The sequence below is a fragment of the Chaetodon trifascialis genome, chromosome 3 (assembly GCF_039877785.1).
Source record: "Chaetodon trifascialis isolate fChaTrf1 chromosome 3, fChaTrf1.hap1, whole genome shotgun sequence".
In the NCBI taxonomy this organism is placed as follows: Eukaryota; Metazoa; Chordata; class Actinopteri; order Chaetodontiformes; family Chaetodontidae; genus Chaetodon; species Chaetodon trifascialis.
Genome location: NC_092058.1, coordinates 12,413,616 through 12,435,492, shown reverse-complemented (window position 1 = coordinate 12,435,492; position 21,877 = coordinate 12,413,616). Strand labels below are relative to the sequence as shown.

Below are 21,877 nucleotides of genomic sequence, written 5' to 3'. Positions count from 1 at the left end.
GAGCGCTCGCCTGTCTCCTCCTACGACATGCACGAAAGTTGGCCACTTAAACTACTTCCAACCAGCCAGCAGACATTATACTGAACCCAAACTACACCAAGGGAAAAGAATAACAGAGCGTTTTTCCAACTCACGTACACGACTTTGAGTGCAACCGCTCTGTTTTGCAGATTTTTATTTTCCTTTTAGGTGCCCTTGTTTTTCTTTATTTGGGCTCGTTCGTCGCACCAGAGGACAGCATCACTTTTGTTTTTTCCCCGGTGGAAGAAGGGCTTGACCAGTTTCTCCGCCTGGGATTGGGATTTGACAGCAGACTCTGCATCTTTTTTTGAGCATTCGGAAGACATTCCGTTCTTTGACGTGGACTTTGTGAGAGGGGCAGGTTCGAGTCCATTTTTGTTGTTTTGTCTGAGTAGCTACATGATGGCTACTTTACCAGGAACAGTGCCTCGGATGGTGCGCCCTGCGCCAGGCCAGAACTACCCGCGAACCGGCTTCCCCCTGGAAGGTAAGAAAGAGGACAACATGTGTTTGATGTTTGAACTTGTGCTTTGACAAAAGTCGGCAGTGCTCCTCTGTGTGCTGCGATGGTCGCACGGAGCGCAGTTTGTTCCCGGCGACATGCTGGGAAATAAAGAGGTGGGTGAACAAATGCGACCTCCAGTCAGTGATGATTAAAGTTAACAACCTGAACCAGAAGTGAATTGCAAGAAGAGCGTCAGTCCGCGCTTTGAAAATCAACTTATACAAAAAAAAATCCTTAGAATCAAGTGTTTGATTCAGCCTGATATTGTTATTATTTCTGAATTTATGTGCTCAGCCTGTATTTATTTACAGTTGATTTTCGATTGTCAGATTAGATTGATCTCCTCTCAGTAATATCTGCTTATTATAGGAAAAATACCAGAATTATTCATAATGATTCCGAATTTTATTTTCTATTTTATGTATTCGTTTTATTTTTGGATGCTTTGACTTTGAAATTCCAGAGAAATGACATTCACTACAAGACGCAGAAAATGTTCTATGCTGAGTTATTCTTTGCACTGAAATTTCAACCAACCTAACAGTAATTTACCTTCATAATGTGACACATGACAGAATAATCAGATGATTTTTTGGGGGGGTAAAATTTAATGAACATTTCTCATTAGTCCAATTTCGATTACTGCACACACACACCCCAACACACACACAACACACACACTCTCTCTCTCTCTCACTCACACACACACACACACACACACACACACACACACACACACACACACACACACACACACACACACACACACAAATCAATCTAATTGGTAATTCGTATTTAAAAACTTCGATGCACACACTCGAGTCGTCTGAACATATGGGCGGAAAAAAGATCGCTTTGTATTTGCATGCATTTATGGAAACAGTTTTCCCATTACGCCCGGATCGTGCTCAAGTGCTCTGGACTGAAATGCACAAAAACCACGTAGCTCGCAAGTTACTCGAGCTCCGGGATTTGCTCAAGTGTCCTGCTGCTGGAAATGGCAATAATACACACAGCAAAGAGATGGCTCAAAGGATCACATCAATATTTGTACAGCATGACTAGGAATAATCAAGGTGGGAAGTGTCACCCTCTTTAGTGTCTCTTGAATGTGAAATTGGATCGTGAAGTGGCCTGGGATGCATCCTGTCAGCCAGACAGACGCTGGATGAATTTGGCACGACGCTCTCTTGAAAATGTCTAATATGATAATGTGCGTAAACTGCGTGCCATTAAAAGTCAGTAACACAGCAAACATGCCACTATTTGACTACAACACAGGCTGAATTAGCTTCATTTATAGCCCACGCTGAAGTGAGCATTCGAAGTCTTTAGAGAACTGGATGTGTTGTTGTGTTTTTTTGTTGTTGTTTTTGAGACTTTTATTGTTTATTGTGGCGCAGTATCCACCCCTCTGGGCCAGGGTAGGGTGAACCAGCTTGGCGGTGTGTTCATCAACGGGAGGCCCCTGCCAAATCACATCCGACACAAGATAGTGGAGATGGCCCACCACGGCATCCGACCCTGCGTAATCTCGCGACAACTGCGAGTTTCACACGGTTGTGTCTCCAAGATCCTCTGCAGATACCAGGAGACCGGCTCCATCCGTCCGGGAGCCATAGGAGGCAGCAAGCCCAGGGTGAGTGGGATCCATGAACTGGTCTGTGGGTCACCACAGCGCGTGGATGGGCGTCACGAGGGGCATGACACCTGAGTGAGCTCAAAGCTGGTGGTTGCTGTAAGAGCCTGATGGAGTGCAATGATGGACAAAAATGATGTGAGGTCTCCTCTGCGTGGAAGTCTTTGTCTATCGGAAATAGATTATTATTATTATTATTATTATTATTATTATTATTATTATTATTATTATTATTATTATTATTATTATTATGTCTCCTAAAATTTAATATTACTGCCCACCTGTAACATCATTGCTGGTTGCAACAACCTTTGCGGCTGCTAAATATATATATTTAAAAAAAAATCGAGAAAAATTCAGTTCAAGAAATAAATTCTTTTTTTTTTTTTTTTTTTGGTTGTGGTTCTCAGTAGTATTATTAGTATTGATTACTGCAAATATTTAATACCAAGTAATATTTTCTCTTTTTCCATTGCAGTGTTCTTATTGTTGATATCATATTATATCATTTAGATATATGGGGACACATCCTTTCCCACAGTGTTACATAAATGACTGCCTACCGTTCACTGGCATCTAATATTCCCATTAAAAAATATACACAATTTCTAGTTTTGTCTTTTATTTGCAATATTTATTTTGCATGTTTTATATGATCACCGTTTTTTGCTCCTCTTTAAAAAATTCCTCTCAATTAAAACCGTCTGAACTTTCTACCCACCCCCCACCCCCCCCTCTTCTTGTCTTTTTCCTGCCTTGACACCACTTCAAACCTAAAGCAGGTGGCAACTCCTGACGTGGAGAAGCGGATCGAGGAGTACAAGAGAGAAAACCCGGGTATGTTCAGCTGGGAGATCCGGGATAAGCTGCTGAAGGACGGCGTGTGCGACAGAAGCACAGTTCCTTCAGGTGAGGCTTCATCTGGTAAGCTGCACTTTTTTTTTTCTTACTACGAGCGAACACTGCAGCATCACTTCTGAACATCACTTTGAATCCAACATGTTTTGAGCCCCTCAGTTACTGATAGGCTAATAAAATGTTTCAGTGTAGCAGGAAGCTCACCTACAGCTGTTTGACCCAGAAAAAAAAAATGTGCCTTTGGTGCTCAGTAGCTATTTTTTTTTTTATTACTGCATTTACAGTGTATCTTTGCTCCTTTAGTCCAGAATTTTATTTGAAACATTTTCTCAACGCAGCTTCTTCATGTAAAACTTTTCCTGTGCTATTTTTGTATATCGTTCTAAAAGAAAATGTATGATAGGATTACTATGGTTCTTTTATGGGTTTTAGGGCTAATCACCCATTTACCTTTTTGTTGCCATTAGTGAGCTCCATCAGCCGCGTTTTGAGGGCCCGATTTGGCAAAAAAGATGACGAGGATGACTGTGATAAGAAGGATGAAGATGGAGAAAAGAAAACAAAGCATAGCATCGATGGCATCCTCGGTGATAAATGTAAGTTAACAGCAGAAAGTATATGGCCCTTTTGTATATGTCTGAAATAACAAATTATTATTATTATTATTATTATTATTATTATTATTATTATTATTATCAGCATCATCTAGAGTAAATTACAGCCTTTTAAGCAGGAAGTAATTGTTTTAAATAGACTTCCTACTTCACGTCCTCTTGGGAAATTGTCCCACATCCGAGCTGCAGCTAAACGCAGAGAATTTATTCCTGCTTTTAACTCCGAGCCAGCAGTTGTTCATTCACTCAATTATTTATGAGAGCCTTGGCAGAAGGTATTTAACTGCAGAAAATTAATTTGTGTAGCGAATTCCTCCTCATTCATTCACTCATTTAACGACCTCTAAACGACAGCTGACAGTTGACCCATTTCACAATCGATGTCAGTTCACTGACATTTCACCACTTGTCAGTTAAAGTGGAAATCAATGTTCAAATTATTATTTGCTCTAATGCTGCGAGGAGGGGAAAATAAAGCTTTGGTGCAGGTATTCGCTTTTAGTGTTTGTCTATAGCATGTGCAAGCTTTTAATAAATTAAAATGCATTGATATATCATGTGGAATATCACATCCTTGCAGCATATTATACATATTTAAAACAATTCAATGTAATTATGGAGAAATAACACATGGGGAGCATTACATAGAAAATGTGACTTTTTTCTTATTCTGTCATTTTATAGTTATTTAATGACTGTAAAAATAGGCTTGTTTGCCTTTTCAAAAAACAACCTTGTGATTGCATTGTCATATTTATTTTTTTATGTTTAGTGCTTTTTCTCGCCCATGGAGTTAAAAATGCTCAGCATCCAAACGACATAAAGGTTGGCCCCTTTTGATGATCAAACATGACAGAATAGGGTTTAGATAAGAGTTCGCAAAAGCCTCCTTTTTCCCCAAAAAAGACACTGCCAATTTTTCTTTTCAAACTCGATAGATGAAGTTCACGAGCAAAACCTCCCCTCCATTGACGCTTTTCTAAAGTGAAGAGTCCGAGGTACAAAAGCAAATCCTGGAAAGCAGGGCAGCGAAAAGGAGAGTATGGGCCCGTCCTTTCTCATTCAAAAATCGGGTAAAAGAGAGAGAAAACTTTGGACAAAGGGCAAGGAGAGACATAAAAGGAGATGAATTATTCAGTACGCCCCGCTGGTAGATAGTTTTGTAATTTTATATAATGGCCCGTTGGAGAAGAATCAGTTGATAGCGTGAAAACGGTCTCTTTTCTCTGTCACACCACGCATTAATGTTCCCCGAAAAATGTCACAGTTTTGTTGCAAATATCGCCACTGTCCGTACAGACGGTCTATAACCCTGCTGGCGCTAAATGACCATCTTTTTCTGGAGTCTGCTCGTTACGCACAACCCAGCCGCGTAAAAACAGAGCGCACGCGTTCTGCGTAATGCGATACTTTGAGTTGTGAAGTGTTACTTACATTATCACTGCATTATTATTGACTTTATACTGTTTAGTTCAAAATATGCACATAATGTTCCCGCTTTTTTTTTCTTAGCGCTGCTCGTGTTTTAAATTGGAACTCAATTACGTTGCTATAAAAAGAGACGCACCCTCTGCGCAGTGCAGTTTAGTCTACCGGCATCCGGATGGCATCTAATAATGCTAATACTTATTAGAGTAAGCGCTGGAAACGATGGTTGCTGAATAGGTGGCTGTGTTCGTGCCTGGTGTAATAGCTCGCAGGCATGGTAAGAAATGTATTTATCCCCAATCAGCCCCTCACTCTCCGAGTTTGAAGCACAGCCCTTATGTGGAGAGGGGTTTTAAAGCAGATTAAATAGAGCCTTTTATTTCTTTTCACTTTCATCTCAGAGCGGAGCTCACAGTGGCTCGCCCAGGGCACAAAATTCATGAGATTTTTTTTTTTCGTTTACTTATCCAGATTTTAAGACTTTATTTATTTATCTATTTGTTTATTAGGTCTGTGTATTTGATTTTCTCAGAGGTTACATCACGGATTTATCCCAGCTCTAATCTATCTTTATTAGACGTGTATTTAAACTGCTAACCATATTAGAGTAGTGTAAATTTTATTTTGTCGCATGATGTTATTTCTCAGGGGGGATGTAGTGGAAGCTAAAGCGACCAAATCTCAGTCTATGCATCGAAAATAGCTCCACCTTTTCACGCTGCTGTAATGGCACTTTTTCCCCCCTTGATAATTGTTAATCGACTGTTGACGGAGCGGAGATCTTGGCAACCCTCCGCTCTGCTTGTGCAGGAATAAGTGTCCCATCCAAGGTGCGCGCTTTAATGGTCATGCACGGTCCTTAAATTCTGTGCCAAAGTTTAATTGCGCGCAAGAAATAGGTAAAAGGTTGCACTACATCTGTGCAAACCTGTGCATCCTTTTGTTTTGCGCCACATCGCTCAGAAAAAGAGGGTGAATCAGCTGTTCGGCGTCCATCCGCCACACTAACACAACCAACCTGACCGTCAGATGAGCTGGAGACAGGCGATGGACACTTCTGCAAATCGCGGGATTACCTGAGGTCCTCAAACTAATTAAACAGATGCCAGGTGGGATTATTTCCGCGCATCAGGGAGGGAAAGTGACAGAGCAGCGGAGAGGTGTGAAGAAGTCAGACAACCCAAAGATCCAGGTTAGGATTTGGAATTGGGAGGCGACTCTTGTACTCAGTGAAATGTCCTAACACAAGGAGTGGGAGGCGTAAATTGTGACACACACTTTGCTTGAAACGTATTTGAAGAAAATAGCTCTTGATATTCATTTTTTCCCCATTTCTGTCTCAGTGTGTGCTGTTAGTTACCTGTAAAGGTTTGTTAATTCACGTTGCACGTCAACCAATTACGCAAAACAAAATAGTATTTCAGGTTTATCCTCCACTCCCAGACACAGCTGCGCCCCCCTTCACAAACAAAGAAACACAAAAAGAATCATTTCCGCTGTTATTAACCATAAACTCGGCCTATAGTGATGAAAAGTGTGAAAAGCTGCCCCCTCCATGCTCTCCACGTCACAAAAACACACCCACAACGCACGCGCTCACACACACACACACTTCCTCACGCACACACTTTGGTTCACGCACAGCCAGTCTCTAAGTGTATGGTAATATAATGTAGCTATATTTCGGGTCTAAAGCCGTGCTGAATGAGAAGGACAGGGGAATGAAGCGAGAGACCACTTCAAACAAATCCATCTGGAACAGTGTGTGAGAGAGATTCACTGAAAGTATGGGGAAGTTATTTAGCTATTAATAACGTTTTTTCCTCAGGCATTGAGAGTGACTCCATCTGCACTTTCTCGCAGCTATTTGGCTGGGTGGAAATTGAGGGAGACCCAAATGTTGGGCAGAGATAACATACCCATCATAGCCCAGACCCTGCGCTGTGCTTCACTGCATTAAACTCGGATTAACCTCCCCTGTCCCCGCAGCCACTCAAGCCACATTTCACTGGAATTTACATCGGTAGGCCTACAGTTCTTATAAAGGGGGCAGGAGCTGAATAGACACGACATAATAATAATAATAATAATAATAATAATAATAATAATAATAATAATAATAATAATATTTGGAGTAAATGACTAAAATTAGATTGATCAAGGTGGAACAATATAGGCTAGCTACTAAATATTGAAGAAACAAAATTGACATTTTAAACTAAATAGTAGGCTACTAAACAGTTTTTGCTAAAATTAGACAACAATTTCTTCATATTCATTTTTTAAATATTTTTTGTAGCCTGTAAACAATTAACAGTGTCATCTTTATGGGGTAATTTTCAGACTGTTTCACTTAAAAAAAGGGATATTTATAGAGCCAAGTGAGTTTTACAAATTGACTTACACCTTTAAGTTTTAAGTTTAAGATGATGTTTAGCTAGTTTGCACAGGTGATAGCTAGGCTAGCTAAGCTAACATGGCCATCCTCTTTCTGTTATGGTTGTAGCCAACTGTACATTGGCACGATTTACATGTCTTTGGGACTTATACAGGCTTTTACACAGCCTGAAAATAACTACAATGAAAATGATAATAATAACAAAAACAGGTCAAATGGATAAGTAGTGAGCACATTAGCTAGCTTAAATTGCAGGTAGCTTCATTCGCTGGTTGCTAGGTGATACATAACGGCGCACTTCTGTATCTCAGGTCTAACATGGTGTAAGGAGTTTCAATTTTAGCTTCAAAAACAGGCTAAAATCACAAGTTTCCTGGACAACTTTACCTCTGAACAGAAGGTAAATTATTAACTTGTTCTTTTTTTCTCCATCCATTCATTTTGTTAGCGCTATTACAACATTGAACGTGCTTAAAATGAGAAATAATGCGTGTAAGCACATTTTTTTTAATTGGGCAATTTTTTTTTTAATTCAAAAAGATGATGGTAGAATTTCTTGCTAATGACATATCGCGATGTTTTGTGGTGAAGAGCAACTACCACTGTAACAAATTAGCCTATTGGTTCCAGCAAGGTAATATGAGCAAACCGTGCAACATAAGAACATGAAACCCATTGCTTGTGAGTAATGAGTAATGCATCAGTTTTAAGGAGTGCAGTTTAAGCTTGTAGGCCTACCATAAACTGAGACAGTTCAGTGTCAGGAGCTTTAAGTGTCGGCAGCATTAGACTAGGGAAAAAAAAAAAAAAAAGGAGTAGGCTTAAATTCATTCTGTGCTGGCATTTGACTTTGATCACATCAGAAATATTCATGGAAGCACAAACACTGGCTCTGCCACCATTATCCCGGCTGACAGTGATACCTCTCAAGGCTGTCTATTAATTAAAGTGGCGCTTACCATGTGGGACGACTCCCTATCTGGGCACAAAAATGGTTTTTCCATCTCTTGTGGGGCTCTTGAAAAGGGGCAATCTTTCCTCTCCAGCTTCTTGTGGGAAATTTAAAAGTGTACAGAGGAAGACATGGGGATTTCTAGCTCATTTATAAAGACGAGTTTATAATCCTTTCCTGCTTAATAACTTAAAAGGATTCAATTTCTCCCCTCATTTATGGGGTTATGATCACACATTGTTAGGCGCAGATAGTAGCATTTCAAGGTTAACATTTCCTGCTCGAAAATATCAGAATATAAGCTGTAAACCCATAGGTGCCCTTTGTTTAGCCTGCAAATTTCCCCACAAATGCTGATAGGCCCATTTTAGATGTTGTTACTATTAATGTGATAACAACGACCAAGCCGAGGAAGACCAAGTTGATAAGATGCCTCTATGCCACCGAGCATTTTTTAAATTATATGATATTTAATTATAGCATATAATTTCACCATCGAGAATTAAATTCAGTAGGCTTACGCAGACTCTGAGGATTGAATGTCTGGTTGGGGGTCTCAAACCATACGAGACAAATTAAAGAGGAAGCGTTGCCCTCCAGGTATCCTGTCACAACAGTAGGGTGCTTCGGCGCGTCTCTCATTTCTGTCTGTGTTTTATTCCGCCAATTTTCACTATGGGGCTCAGGGATCCCGCGCTGTGCCTGCAGGGCTGGAGTCCAAAATAAATAGAGAATCTCAATTTTTTCATCTTTTTTTTTTTTTCTTTGCTTAAGTTTGCCTCCATCCCCTCCCTCTGTCTCTCTCAGACGCACAAACGTGCGCGCACACAAACACGCGCACACACCTTTTCATTTGTGTAGCGCATGTCAACAGGTGGGATATTAGTGATAAAGCTTTGTACTTTTAGGTGGCTGAATTATGTGCAACTTATTTATTATTTTTTTTATGTATTTATTTTTGCCGCTGATTCATTTCTTCTGATTTCTTTGGGGGTTTTCCTGAATAGCTAATGTAGTTTTAAAAATGTCAGTTTATTCTGATTTTATAATGTTTCTAGAGGCCAATTCATTTCGTGGTATATGAAGTAATTTGGAAGACTTTGTGGTGCTTTTGTTGAAACGGTTGACAGCTTGGCAGACATTTCAGTATCCACAATTTACATTTTAGGAAATTTTGCTCCTATTCCTTATATTATTTAATATATATAACATTGTAATTTTGTGGCAAATGTCATAAAACAACTCCAACGTCAACATCAGATATTGTACGCTACACGTATAAACTGCAGACTATCCAGTCTATTAAATTATAATTATTTTTTCATTTTTTTATATAATTTGTGTAATTAGTCACATTCATTATTATCCATCCATCCATTATCTATACCGCCTATCCCTTTCGGGGTTGCGGGGGGCTGGAGCCTATCCCAGCTACAATGGGCGAGAGGCGGGGTACACCCTGAACCGGTCGCCAGCCGATTGCAGGGCCACATTCAAGGACAAACAACCATTCACACTCACACTCACGGACAATTTAGAGTCATCAATTAACCTAATGAGCATGTTTTTGGTCTGTGGGAGGAAGCCGGAGTACCCGGAGAGAACCCACGCATGCACGGGAAGAACATGCAAACTTCACACAGAAAGGCCCCGCCTGACCCGGGGATCGAACCGGCAACCTTCTTGCTGTGAGGCACGCGCACTACCTGCTGCACCACCGTGCAGCCTTCATTATTATTATTATTATTATTATTATTATTATTATTATTATTATTATTATTATTATTATTATTATTATCAGTCTTACAAGGCGGTTGAACATCGCCTCAAACGTTTACATTTCCACTCGAGGCGCTTAATGTATTCCCCAAATTGCCACCGCTTTGTTAGCAGTGATGTTTAATTGCCTGGAAGAAGATGAATGAGGCTGACAGGAATCAGCTGTCCAGAGATTCCCCTGTGAGTCTGACTCGGAAATCATAACCTGACCAGCTTTTCCTTCTCTGAAACCAGCTCGTTGAACTTGTCACATCTAATTAGGGTGTTAAAACGCACCGAGTGCATCGGTGGGAAACAGTAGGTGGTTGGTCCGGGGCAGCCAATAAGGCCTTTTTGGGTCAGATGGTGGAGGGGGGAGAGATGAGCAGCGTGCTTGGATGGTGAAGTTGTTGAATTGGACCGCTGCGGGCTTTTATTTTCTAAGCAGCCTTTTTTTCCGCTATTACTTCAATTATGGCCATCCAGCGGGCTAAACAGGCCAGCCTGCGTGGACTGTATAGCCTTATTTTAATTAGGTATGAAATTAATTACACCAGACATCTATTAAAGACTTTTTAGTTTGGCTAATTTTTTTTCACAGAGTTTAAAGGTATAACAGTGGATTAATGGCTTACAGCCAAAATTACATTTTATTGCATCCCATCATGTCTGTGCTGCCTGTCTAACAGGTGTCAGGCACTGTTTGAATTTATAGATGCAGAACAGAAAACTAGTATCTTCACATACATTTGCTTTGTGTTTTCACTTGTCTCACATTGGTTATTTAAAATTTAAATCCAAATGTTTTTATGGTCAATTTCTGCAAAATTTTCAGCATTTTTGCTGTAATGAGTCTCCAGTGCCTTACAAATACTCACTGTCTTTGTATACATTTTCATTTCCCAAACTATTTTTTTAACTTATTGTGCTGCCTAAGTTAGCCTATACGTTCTATGCAAACGTGAAAATACAATCGTCTTCGATCCCCATTTTAAGGGGCTTCATTCTCTTTTTATAGAATACTTTTTTTCTTGTATTGGTACAAAAAAAAGCCCTGTGATGTCTGACAGCCTACTCTCACCATTGTTAGGTGAACAGCCACTAGAAAAGGACGAGAGAAAGAAGAGGGAGGAGAAAAGGCCCTTCTGTTATTTTCTGTCTTGAGACTTGCTGCATAGGCTATTCAGCCAAGTTGATGAACTCCTCCAAAAAGTTTATTAAGGGGCTGAAAACAATAAGAACTAAAGCCTTTGGGTGCCTGGGCAGACAGTTTATAAACTAGCTGCTATTGTGCCTCAAAGGCAGATGCATGAATACTTTTGAATAGGGGCCTTCAAACTGACACGATCAGGCTGGACAGCAGCAGTTTTAAAGGGAGAGAGGGTGCTTCTGCTGCAGCCCAGATCTCTGGCCTTTTTTTTTTTTTGCATTAATGTACATCTGCAAAGGAAGGGGGAGGAGGAGGAGGAGTTGGGCACTGTCTGTCATGGCCACGCTGGTTTTCCCCTGGGCTTTGCATTATATGTGAGCTTAAACAAACTTAAAAGAAGACATGTTTGGGTAAACCAGCACTTTCTTTCTTTTCTCTGAAGAAATGCTCATTTTCAGAGTGTGCTATGTCTTCATGTTTCTTTATTCTCCAAAAACTGAGGTCATTTTATCGGCCTCATGTCTCTCCTGAGTCATCATAAAAGCAGATGGTTTAATACCTTGCATCCTATTTTTTCCCGCCGCCGTTTGGGTGTGGAAATTGCACAAGCTGTTATGTCGAGACCAAGAGCAGAGTGGGACAATTGATCTGTCCTGTCAATGCTGAGTTTCAAACAAAAAGCCATCACATATCCCTGATCATTTTTGCGCCCAAAAGCAGACAGAAAGGCAGGCGGAAAACTGTTGAGCGCTTTGGCGACGTGGCTTCACTGTTGATATATTTTTTTGAATGAGGCACACTGGTTACGCGCACTCAAGAAGATACATTATTCCCCTCCTTTTCAGTAAACAATAGACTGTCACTCTTTATCCCTCTTCCCTCCTCTGTCCCTCCCTCTCCAGCTTTCTCTTTTAGTCCTCTCAGTCTCTGGCTCTGTGCCTCACAACATCAGAGGGAGTCCAGTGATTTGTGACCCCAGCAACCCACACTTAATCTCGCTAAAGAGGGGGAGCATCCAGTTTGCAGCTTGGCGGGCCCCAAATAGGCCAAGCCTGCTCTGGCAGGTGTCAACATTAGCAAACAATTGGTCCCCAGTCCCATGCCCCGTACCCCAGTGCGACACTGAACCTAAACTATTTGAGGCGCGCTGAAAGGAGCCACATAATAGGGAATGTGGAGGGGGAGGAGAGGAGGGGGAGGACAAGGGAGAGATTACACTCTGAGACAGCTATTAGCAGGGATGAGGCTTTTCTAAACAAACAAAAAAAAAAAAGAAGAGAAGACGATCAATACTGTGTTAGTTTACCAAGTGGAGTCATCACTGTGGCTTTGGAGTATTTATTTTCTGCTCCATTGTTTTTCTCGACTTCTCAAACGTCTGTGGGCCGTATTGGCAATCCAATTTAGTTTGGAGGGGGGTCCCTGGGAGGCCTATTTCTTCTCCCGGGCAGTTGTGTGCTGGTTTCGCTTGCGCTGGGCAGTTCATTCATAGATTTGGTGTTGTAATGAATCGTGATTGGTGAGTATTACCTTCGATGGCGGACTGGGCTGTCCGGAGGGAAAACAACACTCAGGGATGACAGAGCTCTGCTTGGCCCTGTGGGATTGCAGCCCCTCTACTTCATTAGACAGCAGTGTCTTAGCAAAGAGAGCAGAGGAAATGGGAAGCGAATGAGTTGACACTTAGACTGTTGCAGCTCTCGAGTGGATATGTGTCTTGACAAGAGGGCTGATGTTTTTTAAAGGCCATTTATTTATCGTTCACTGCTGATTCCTGGCCATGCCACGAGGAGAGACAAGTGTTCTCAGCAGGGGAGATTAGTTTCAAAGGTTTTAATGGAAAGACCTCTAGTTATCAGACAGAAATCTCATTTAATTGCTTTGAGATCCTCTTGGCTTCTTTCCTCCTGGCCTCCAGAAAAAAAAACAAAAAAACAGTTCAGTTCAGGTAACATCTGTTGAAACAAACCTCCTGATACAGATGTTCTACACTCGCAGTGTTCTGCTGCAATAAACAGGCCTAATTATCTGACCCCATGACCTCTACAGACAATGTTGCCTGTTGTTAGAAAGCACTGATAACCATGTCAACAAGCCATAAAATGTTTCCTGCCATTCACGGTATTAAGAACATGGCACGGCATAGAGAACAAGCCTCAAACATAGACTGATCAGACGGTATATAAAATCTCACATTCAGGCTTTTTGTTTTTGTCTCGGCTAGGTGAATTGCCAAAGGGGACAAACAGTTTACAGAGTAATTTCAGCTTTGAGCAGTGGTTAATTAACCATGCAGTTCCATAAATCATAGTCATTTTGCCTAATAAGTTATCTACCAAACAACATAAATGTTGTTGCCAGCTGACAGATAATGTCAAATAATGACAAAGGCCTGTTAATTTGTGAAAGGTCCACCAGTAATTCTTCAGTATATTTGTGCAGGCCTTATCAGTCGGAAGATAAGTATTGGCGTGCGGTTGCCTTTTCAATTTCAGCCAAATATTCCAGCAGAGAAATCTAAACCATCTCGCTCAACTGGCCTAAGCACTGGCTCTTTTTTTCTTCCTGCTTTTTAAACCAATGTGAACGCTCGCTTTTACAGACTCACATCAAACATAGTTTTGCATTTTGTATTTTAGATAATATTAATTATGTTTATGATTGAAGTAAATTATTGTCAGAGTTAGTCTTGCAGTCTTGATATTACAATAACTAAATTCTTAAATTTCATGTTTCAGATTTTTCTCTGCAGTGTGAGAATTATAGAATAAACTATATGGTGCAATTGAATTTCTTGCCTGACTGAGGTAATCTTAGGAACGCTTTAAGATGGACAGTTTAATAATAACTTTGTCTTGGTGATTAAACCATTGTTATTCTGCCAAACAACAAAGCTGAAGGGGAACAAAAATGAGTGTACAGTACATCAGGACATTATTACATCCATGTTAAATTGTGCAATGGATGAGCAGGTCAGAGCCACATAATTTATTGAAAGAAATGTAGTTTCCTCCAATTCGCCTTGCCACCTAAGGTTGTCAAACTCTGACAGCTGGCACAGATCGGGACAGTGTGTTGCATTATGACCGTCCACTGGTTACCATGGAGCTGCATTAGAAAAGACAAAAAGCATTTCTGGCTAATTTTATTACAATACAGGAATAGCCCACATAATGTGCAACAGTAATTACGTTTAGCACAGTGCGCCCGTGCTCTCCCTCAGTGATGAATGAGAAACATTGACCATGGTCTGCTAGTTTAAAAATCGCCATTAGCCTATGCTACTTAGGGCCAGAACATTTCACATTTTATGCTCTTGATCTGCTTCACCACTGAAATATTCATTTGTTTTAATTGTGCCTGTTTTTGTTCATAACTACAAAGACAATAAACATGTTCCCCAAGTGTTGCAAATCAGAAATGTGTTTTTTCCCACCAAGTTAAAATGTGTAAGCGGTTGTCCAAACAGTGGGGTGGAGCTCCTGTCCTTGCCGACAAAATAACAACTTCAAATGTTGTCCCCCATTTTCAACTAATGGGCTTATTTCTGCATCGTCAGTCATTCTCTCCTTGGGGAATATGTAGTCTCAGTATAAAAAGCTTTGCTACTGTGCCACATTACAACCCCTCAATATGGAGGGATCTCAGAAATTAATGCCAAGCGCTGTGATGCTCTCACTGTGCCCAGAAAAAAGCTCTTCACTGGAAATATTCTTGAAATTATTGGATATAAAGAAACAGTTTGTTTACGCCATAATACAGTGGAGTGTAACAGTAGCTTATTTTTGAAAATATGTTGAATAATTGCAGAGCAACTATTCTCTTTTTAATTTTTTTTTCAATTGCAGATATCTCAATGTCACGATGTACAGGAATAAAACAATGTGCACATATATGAGCCAGCAGCCAAAAGGCCATTATAGCTCTAAAAATGTGAAGTAAAATGTAATAAAATGTGCTGTTTTCTGTAAAGAGAACCTTAGTTTTCCTGCCCGTTAATTAGATATTGGCATAATTTTTTTCAGCTTTTTGACATCAGTTGTGCGTTTTTATTGAAGTTTCCCTCCTTCTTCACAACTCTTCTTTCCTTCCTGGTGTCCTCTATATCGCACAAACTTTTCCACAATATTTGCTGCCCAGCCTTGTCCAGAAAATTAGGAAACTTCCCATGGGCACATAAAAATGTCCACTGTGCATTCCTATACTGTGCCCGGTAATCTCTCTTTGGCTTTGTTGAGAAAATGATTTGTTCCTCCAGGAGACCTCGGCTCATAGCCCTGAGACGTTACTGTTTGATTTCCTGCGTAGGTTTTTAGAGCTTTTTGCTGGGGGACGAAGCTCTGGCTCCAGTGCCATTTGGCAGAGACCCCCATGGGCTCCCTTTTACTTTCTTGTGCTCTCTGTTAATTTCATTACTTTCGCTGTGACCTCAATTAGCAAAGACTTGAGCTCAGGCGGTGACATTCTGCTCGACAGAAGAGGAAACCTGGTGCAAAGCTCAGTCTTAGTGGGGAAGCGAGAGGTCTTCCTAACAAGGTTCACACATTTTGTATCCTCTGAAGTCTGTATGGGTCCATGTGGCTCTGTTAGACCCTTTCTAATCTGCCTTTTTTCTGAAATAGCTGCCACAGCAGGAAATTATATTATAATTTAGAGAGTAAATTCATATATGATCATAACATGTAGTATTTTTAAACGTGTGAATGATAATAACATCATATTAAAAATAAATCAACAGTCCTCTGGAAAGCAACAGGACTTGCCTCGTTTAGAAACAGAGCATATGTTAGAGTTAAAAACAAACATTCATATTGTCACTAATACTCTACTTTTAGTCAGGAGTATATTAAAGAAAAAGAATCCCACCCCTCAAGCCCTTCACGCTTTCACACTCAGGCAGCGCAGAGGCATGGGGAGTCAATATGTCAGCGTTTATGGATGCCCTGCGGAGCTGCACAGGGCTGTCAGGCCCCTATTCATGCTCTAATGGCCCCCTGAGGAGCTCGTCTCTCCGGGCTGAAAAGGCCGGGAGGCCCAGTGGACGCCCTGTTGTTGAAGGTGAGCGTGCGCTCTCATGGACGCGCCGCGCCTTCATCCATATGACAAGAGCCATAAAAGAGCATCGCTCTCGCTGCTTCTCCCTCTCTGTCTCCTCTGCTTTCTCTTGCATCCCCCTCCTCTCCCCTCCCTCCCTCTTCTCTCCCACTTTCTCCCCACCTCAAACAGAGAAAAGGGGGCTAATTGTTTGTTGTGAGAGCCAAAGATTATAGAGCCTCCCATCTTTCTTCCTCCCTTGCCTTTTTCTCCTCTTTTTCAAGCCCCCTACCCCTTTTCTAAAGAACGTGATTCTGTCCGAGAGACAAGGGAAGAAAAGTATTGGAATTTTCCTGTGGATTGCCGATTAAAGAGCCTAAAACTCTGACACCGACAGCGAGAGGTTGCAGGAAGGTGGCCTTTCTAATTTCATCAGGTAGTTTTTTAGTCCGAAGTCTTTAACAGGTACTTGTTACGTTAAAAACTCAAAGCTAAATATGTGTAATTGCTGCACAAGTCGCCTGCACATTTTAGAGCTCTTGTTCCCTTCTGCTCTCTCACCTGTGTCACAATTTGAAAGAGACTTTGGAACAAGTGCCCTTGGCCCTGAGCCACCTGCCATAAACTGGTAATTGACATGATAGGCATGAGACAAAGCTGAATCCAATGACATCTGTCCACAAAGGTGAGCTGAGATTGATTCTATTTTAGATAGACAGTGGAGTTTTAATATCCTCATGTATAGTTACACATCTCAGCCAGATTCAATTTCAGCTAAATGTCAAATTACGGCCCAGAGAAGGTCACTGACAACCAGAGGAAATTGATGATGCATTTTGGCATGTTACCAAACCAAGTCAACTGTTAACTTGATTTGGCCACATATGCAGTCTTTTTGCAAATTGTTTGGTATGTTGAGATGAATATTTAAATCTAATATATATGAATAAAAGCCAACCATGCTGAGGCTACGCTCACTTTTAGAGTTTTGTTTTTGTTTTTCCCTCGCTCGGGAGATAACTACAGGAAAAGATTATTCATAGAGAATTTGTCTTTAAACCATTCTGGTTATCGCTGTCGTCTATCTTGTATTCACATAAGGTTCCTATCTCAGATACATCCTTCGGTAAATGCCTTGAATCACATGCCTCCTTTAACTTGGCAACGCCTTTGGGATGAACAGGCAAGTGCGTTAAATGGAGATGCCGCACCATTCTCAGAAAAATGCAAATTGGGAAGTTGTTAGTTATTTGATGTTGCCGCACGATCCCCCCCCGCCTCCGAAACATCCCTCCACTCCAGTGTTGGTGGTTGAATCGTATGCAGTCCTGGGGACAGGCAGGGCTGTTTATATGCAGGCCTGGAGCCCCGAAGACAGCGCAGAGACAGATGCATGTCAGAGATAGCAGATCCCATCTCAGGCAGATGCCTCTTATCATAGGCCTGTTTGCATAATTAGGCCTTTTGATATTCACCCCCTCTGACTGACAAAAAGTATAATTGCAGCATCAACTACGACAAAAGGTAGGCACAAAATAAACAAGTCAACATAAATAGGGAGAAAAGATGCGGTGTTATTTTTGTCCTGTGGGAAAAAAAGAGGGAGGAAAAAACACCATTTTAAACTAAATCTGCTGTCAGTCACAGTCAACTGGTGTGACTCGGTGCTCAGAGGCTGGTCCTGTGAATGCCTGCAAAACACAGAGCGTGAGGCCTGATTGTAATTATGCTGGAACTAATATGCTTTTCAAAATGAGCCATTATGAGCTAATGCTGCACTGCCAAAGCCCTGTCTGTTTTTGTCCCTCTGTCTTGGATAGTTTGCAAAGGTATGGCTGATATTGAGGCCATGGGTTATGATTTCAGAGGCAGTCTGACTAGGATGAGCCCTACTTAACTTTAGGCTAATGCTGCTTACAGGTGAGATGAGGGATAAAAACACCTGACACCTGCAAAGGGGAGGATTTTTAGAAATGTTTCTGATAGAGAAATAGTTGATTTCTGATTGTCATTGCATTTTATTTGGACAAAGAGAGACCAATGTCTTTTTATTTCAACATTTACAGTTGCAAAAAAAATATGTCAGTATTGCTGCTCTGTTTACATTTTTTTTGGTTTTGTCAGTTTTCGTGTTGGATTTTGCTGTTTTTCCCATCATTGGTACACCTCCTGATCAGAATACTGATATTTATCCAATTTGTAGTTTATCCATTTTTAGAGTAAAGCTTATTCACCTTTTTAACTTTTTGCTTGGTGTAGTTCATACAAGGAGGTTTTAATTTTAGCATTTAATTGATTTTTTCACATGCTACTGATAGTAATGCTTCATGACGAGCACTTACTCATCGCTGTATCATCACTGGTCTTTCATTCAGAACCACCTCAAAGAATCAGCTGCGCGTACTTAACCAACATTTTTCAGCACTCTGGTTGACCTGAAGGTTATTGCTGTTGTTATGTATCATAAATCTGTAACCTTTCAGATCACTTGGTTAATTGCCGGTATTGAGTGGACAGCTGTCTGTTTAATCAGCATTACCTCAGCGTCTCAGGGGTAAAGGTGGAGGACTGGCGGAGTCCGAGGGGTTGGAGGGAGAAGAAGAGAAGAGTAGAGGACTGGACTGGAGGAGTAGGTGGGGAGGGGGTTGATATGAGGAGGGGGGGTGGGTTTGAGGAAACAGGGTGATGATGAGGATCCCATCTGCCTGCAGTCTGAGGAGTCTGTCTGCGGGGTCAGCAGAGGAGGAGCATCAGGGGAGCAAGCTTTAAACCTCACAGTGACCTTAAAACTATTAACTAGCAGCACAAGTCCTTCAAGAGCAAAACTCTGTTTCATCTGAAAGGTCTGGTCAGAATTAAAGCATCATTAAAGCAAAGTCACACCAGGGTGAAATCACTTGGTGGCTCTCCACGCCTTCAAGGATTATTTCTAGTATGGAATCAACCACATTGATTAAAGCAGTCTTAACCAACTGTTAGTCACTGTAAATATGTTGATATCTAGCATTCACCCACTGTGCAACCACAGTTTAGTCAGAGCGATATAGTGAAAACAGTCAGTATGCACACACTATTCGCCCACAGTGCAGTGAAGGATACAGAGGAGCTGCTCATAGCAAGAGCAAAATTCAAACTAATCGTGACTGATGGTGAAACAGGTCCAGAAACACCTCAGAGAACAACAAATAAGTATTCATTTCTTTTTGGCAAAACCATTTCGTTGTCTTTATGTGAGGTTGTGGTTTGGTGGTTTGTGGTTTTTTATTGATGTCTCACGGCACACGTATTGAATCGTTTCCTGCATAAATACATCGCTAGCATCCATCGTGTCTGACAGGAACATGGTATCAGCCTCGGCTTTCACCCTCTTAAAGAAGTCACCTTTTTAAAACTTTTATCAATTACACGACGGACAAATGCATCGTAGCTCAGTGATTGATCCTCTTCAGTTGAATATTTAAACAATATTGAAACCATCTCTTTCACAAGTCATGACATTCATTACTATCTAGGTTAAGGTTGCTTTTACTCAAACAATACCCAGTGTTATTTCTAGTCTTAATCAAGCACTTACCTAGACAAAGCATTGTGCAAACCTGATTAATTCCTATTCACAATGGGTGCAATTTTAAATCAATATTGGGGAAAAACCTCAGAGGGCCCCTGGAGGAGAGTACACGGCAGTAATCGTGCCCACTGGATGGCACATAATTAGATTCTAATTGGACGATAAGTAATGAGACAAGGCATGAGTGGTTTATCAATATCCCATGAACCTGTGAAGGGAATTACCGCGATGGTATTATACAGACGTCTAATCGGAATGTACCTTTTTGTGCTGAGCGGACTGCTAAGGAATTGACCTCGACAGGCCTGCAGGGATTTTGTTCACTGAGTCTTATTCATAGACTCACTCAGTCTCAGAGTCTGTGATTATTAATATTGGCACATGTGTGAGGGGAAAAAGAGACATGAAATGCTTTTGTCCGGAAAACTGACTTAAAAAATGTTTGTTTTCTGTTTTTATACTTGCTGCTATACTGTACGTGTATTCTTGTCATGTGCTCATTGGACAGCCTGTTTTAACACTACTGTATGTTGAGCACAAATCATTCTCAGACCATAGCAGCCATGCGTTTCAATATATTTTCTGTCTTCTAGCCGCCAAATGTAGTCAGCATATAGATGAGTTTTACGTCTAACCCCAATCCCAGTTGGCCCCATGCAGCGTGTGCCATTTTCCATTTTCCCTTACTCATTACAGACAGGGCCGTTGACCTTGTGCTTCTGGTTCATGTACAAGAGCAGATGTGTTGGCTCTGTAGGGCTTAATGGAGAGCAGCGGTACAAGCTATTGTCTGTTGAGGTTTATCAGTCATTAGCCTGATAGCATGCTAAATGTGACACAGATTGCCGCAGTGGTTTACTTGCAAAATATAGTCGGTGAAAGCAGCTGAACAAAGGGGAGGAAAATATAATAATTCAAGGAGGGGAAGACTTTAGTGTCTTTCTCAGGGCCCCTTGAGTGTCTCTTTGCCTCAGCCCCTACGTCCCCCAGTAGGACACAGAGGTGACTTTGGAAAGTGATCTGCAGACTACTGGGCTGGTCTCAAGTGTCGTCATGGCAAGTTACTGGGCAAATGGATATACGCATCCTCATGAAAACCAACAAAGGGATATGTGGTGTATGTACATATTCAACTTTGTATGTTCAAGGGTGTTCTGCAGCGGAGTGAGTCTGTGCTTCAAGAATCAATCTTTATTAAAAAGGATAAGACTGAAGAATTGATTTAATGAATGCGGCCTCATGTCCTGCGGCCACATGTAATCCGCAGAGAATCATTGAGCATGAGCTCAGGGGGACAAAAAATGTTCGTAGAAGACTCATAGAGTGGCCTGTAATGATAGTCTCCATATAATCCCATAATTCCTTGTTTAATTAAACTCTGGAGCTGGCCTTGAGACTCCGCCAGCTCTGTTGCTCTTTTGTTCTCACAGTTGTTATTTGGAGGCTAGGTTTGAGTATTCTTTTGTCCACTCATGTTGGAAGATTTGACTCGAGTGAGCTGCAAACACAGATCGTGGCTGCAAAACAATGAATTAGACGGTAGGAACTCACTCAGGCGAGACATTCAGGTGAGCATTATAGTTTGCATTTGAGCTGAATAGCGGAGGGCCTCTGTCAGAAGCAGAAATCTCTTCATGCACCCTCTTTTTCAATATCTCCCTTTATTTTCCCTCTCCCACACTTTCTGGACTGAGCATGATGCAATCCAACTAGGCCTGGAGCAACACTGGCACATCACGCCGCCTTGTCAATGTCTCAATGAGGAAATTATGAAAATATAAATTTTATGACATGAAATGAAAAGGGCCATGTAGTTTGAATAGACATGCAGAGGAGGTGAAAATGATGCAATTTTCTAAATTCAGTTATAATGGTAATGTGCAATGGTAATGCGTATTTGCTGTCAAAAATTTCCCTGTCGGCCCGGATTGTATAGCTTTGTGCTGTATCTA

The 21,877-nt window shown here is 41.2% G+C and overlaps 1 protein-coding gene across 5 annotated transcripts in view; it reads left to right on the top strand.

Moving 5' to 3' along the window:
- Window positions 1-21,877, top strand: part of pax7a (paired box 7a) — a 47,069-nt gene continuing 25,192 nt past the window's right edge. The window contains exons 1-4 of one of the 5 annotated variants that reach the window (XM_070958913.1): window positions 1-508; window positions 1,930-2,165; window positions 2,945-3,074; window positions 3,491-3,619. In XM_070958913.1, the coding sequence (XP_070815014.1) occupies window positions 421-508; window positions 1,930-2,165; window positions 2,945-3,074; window positions 3,491-3,619 (583 nt within the window). In that variant the 5' untranslated portion in view covers window positions 1-420. Of the gene's footprint in view, window positions 509-1,929; window positions 2,166-2,944; window positions 3,090-3,490; window positions 3,620-21,877 lie in introns of all 5 variants that reach the window. The other 4 variants (XM_070958911.1, XM_070958914.1, XM_070958916.1 and 1 more) reach the window with 4 other exon arrangements.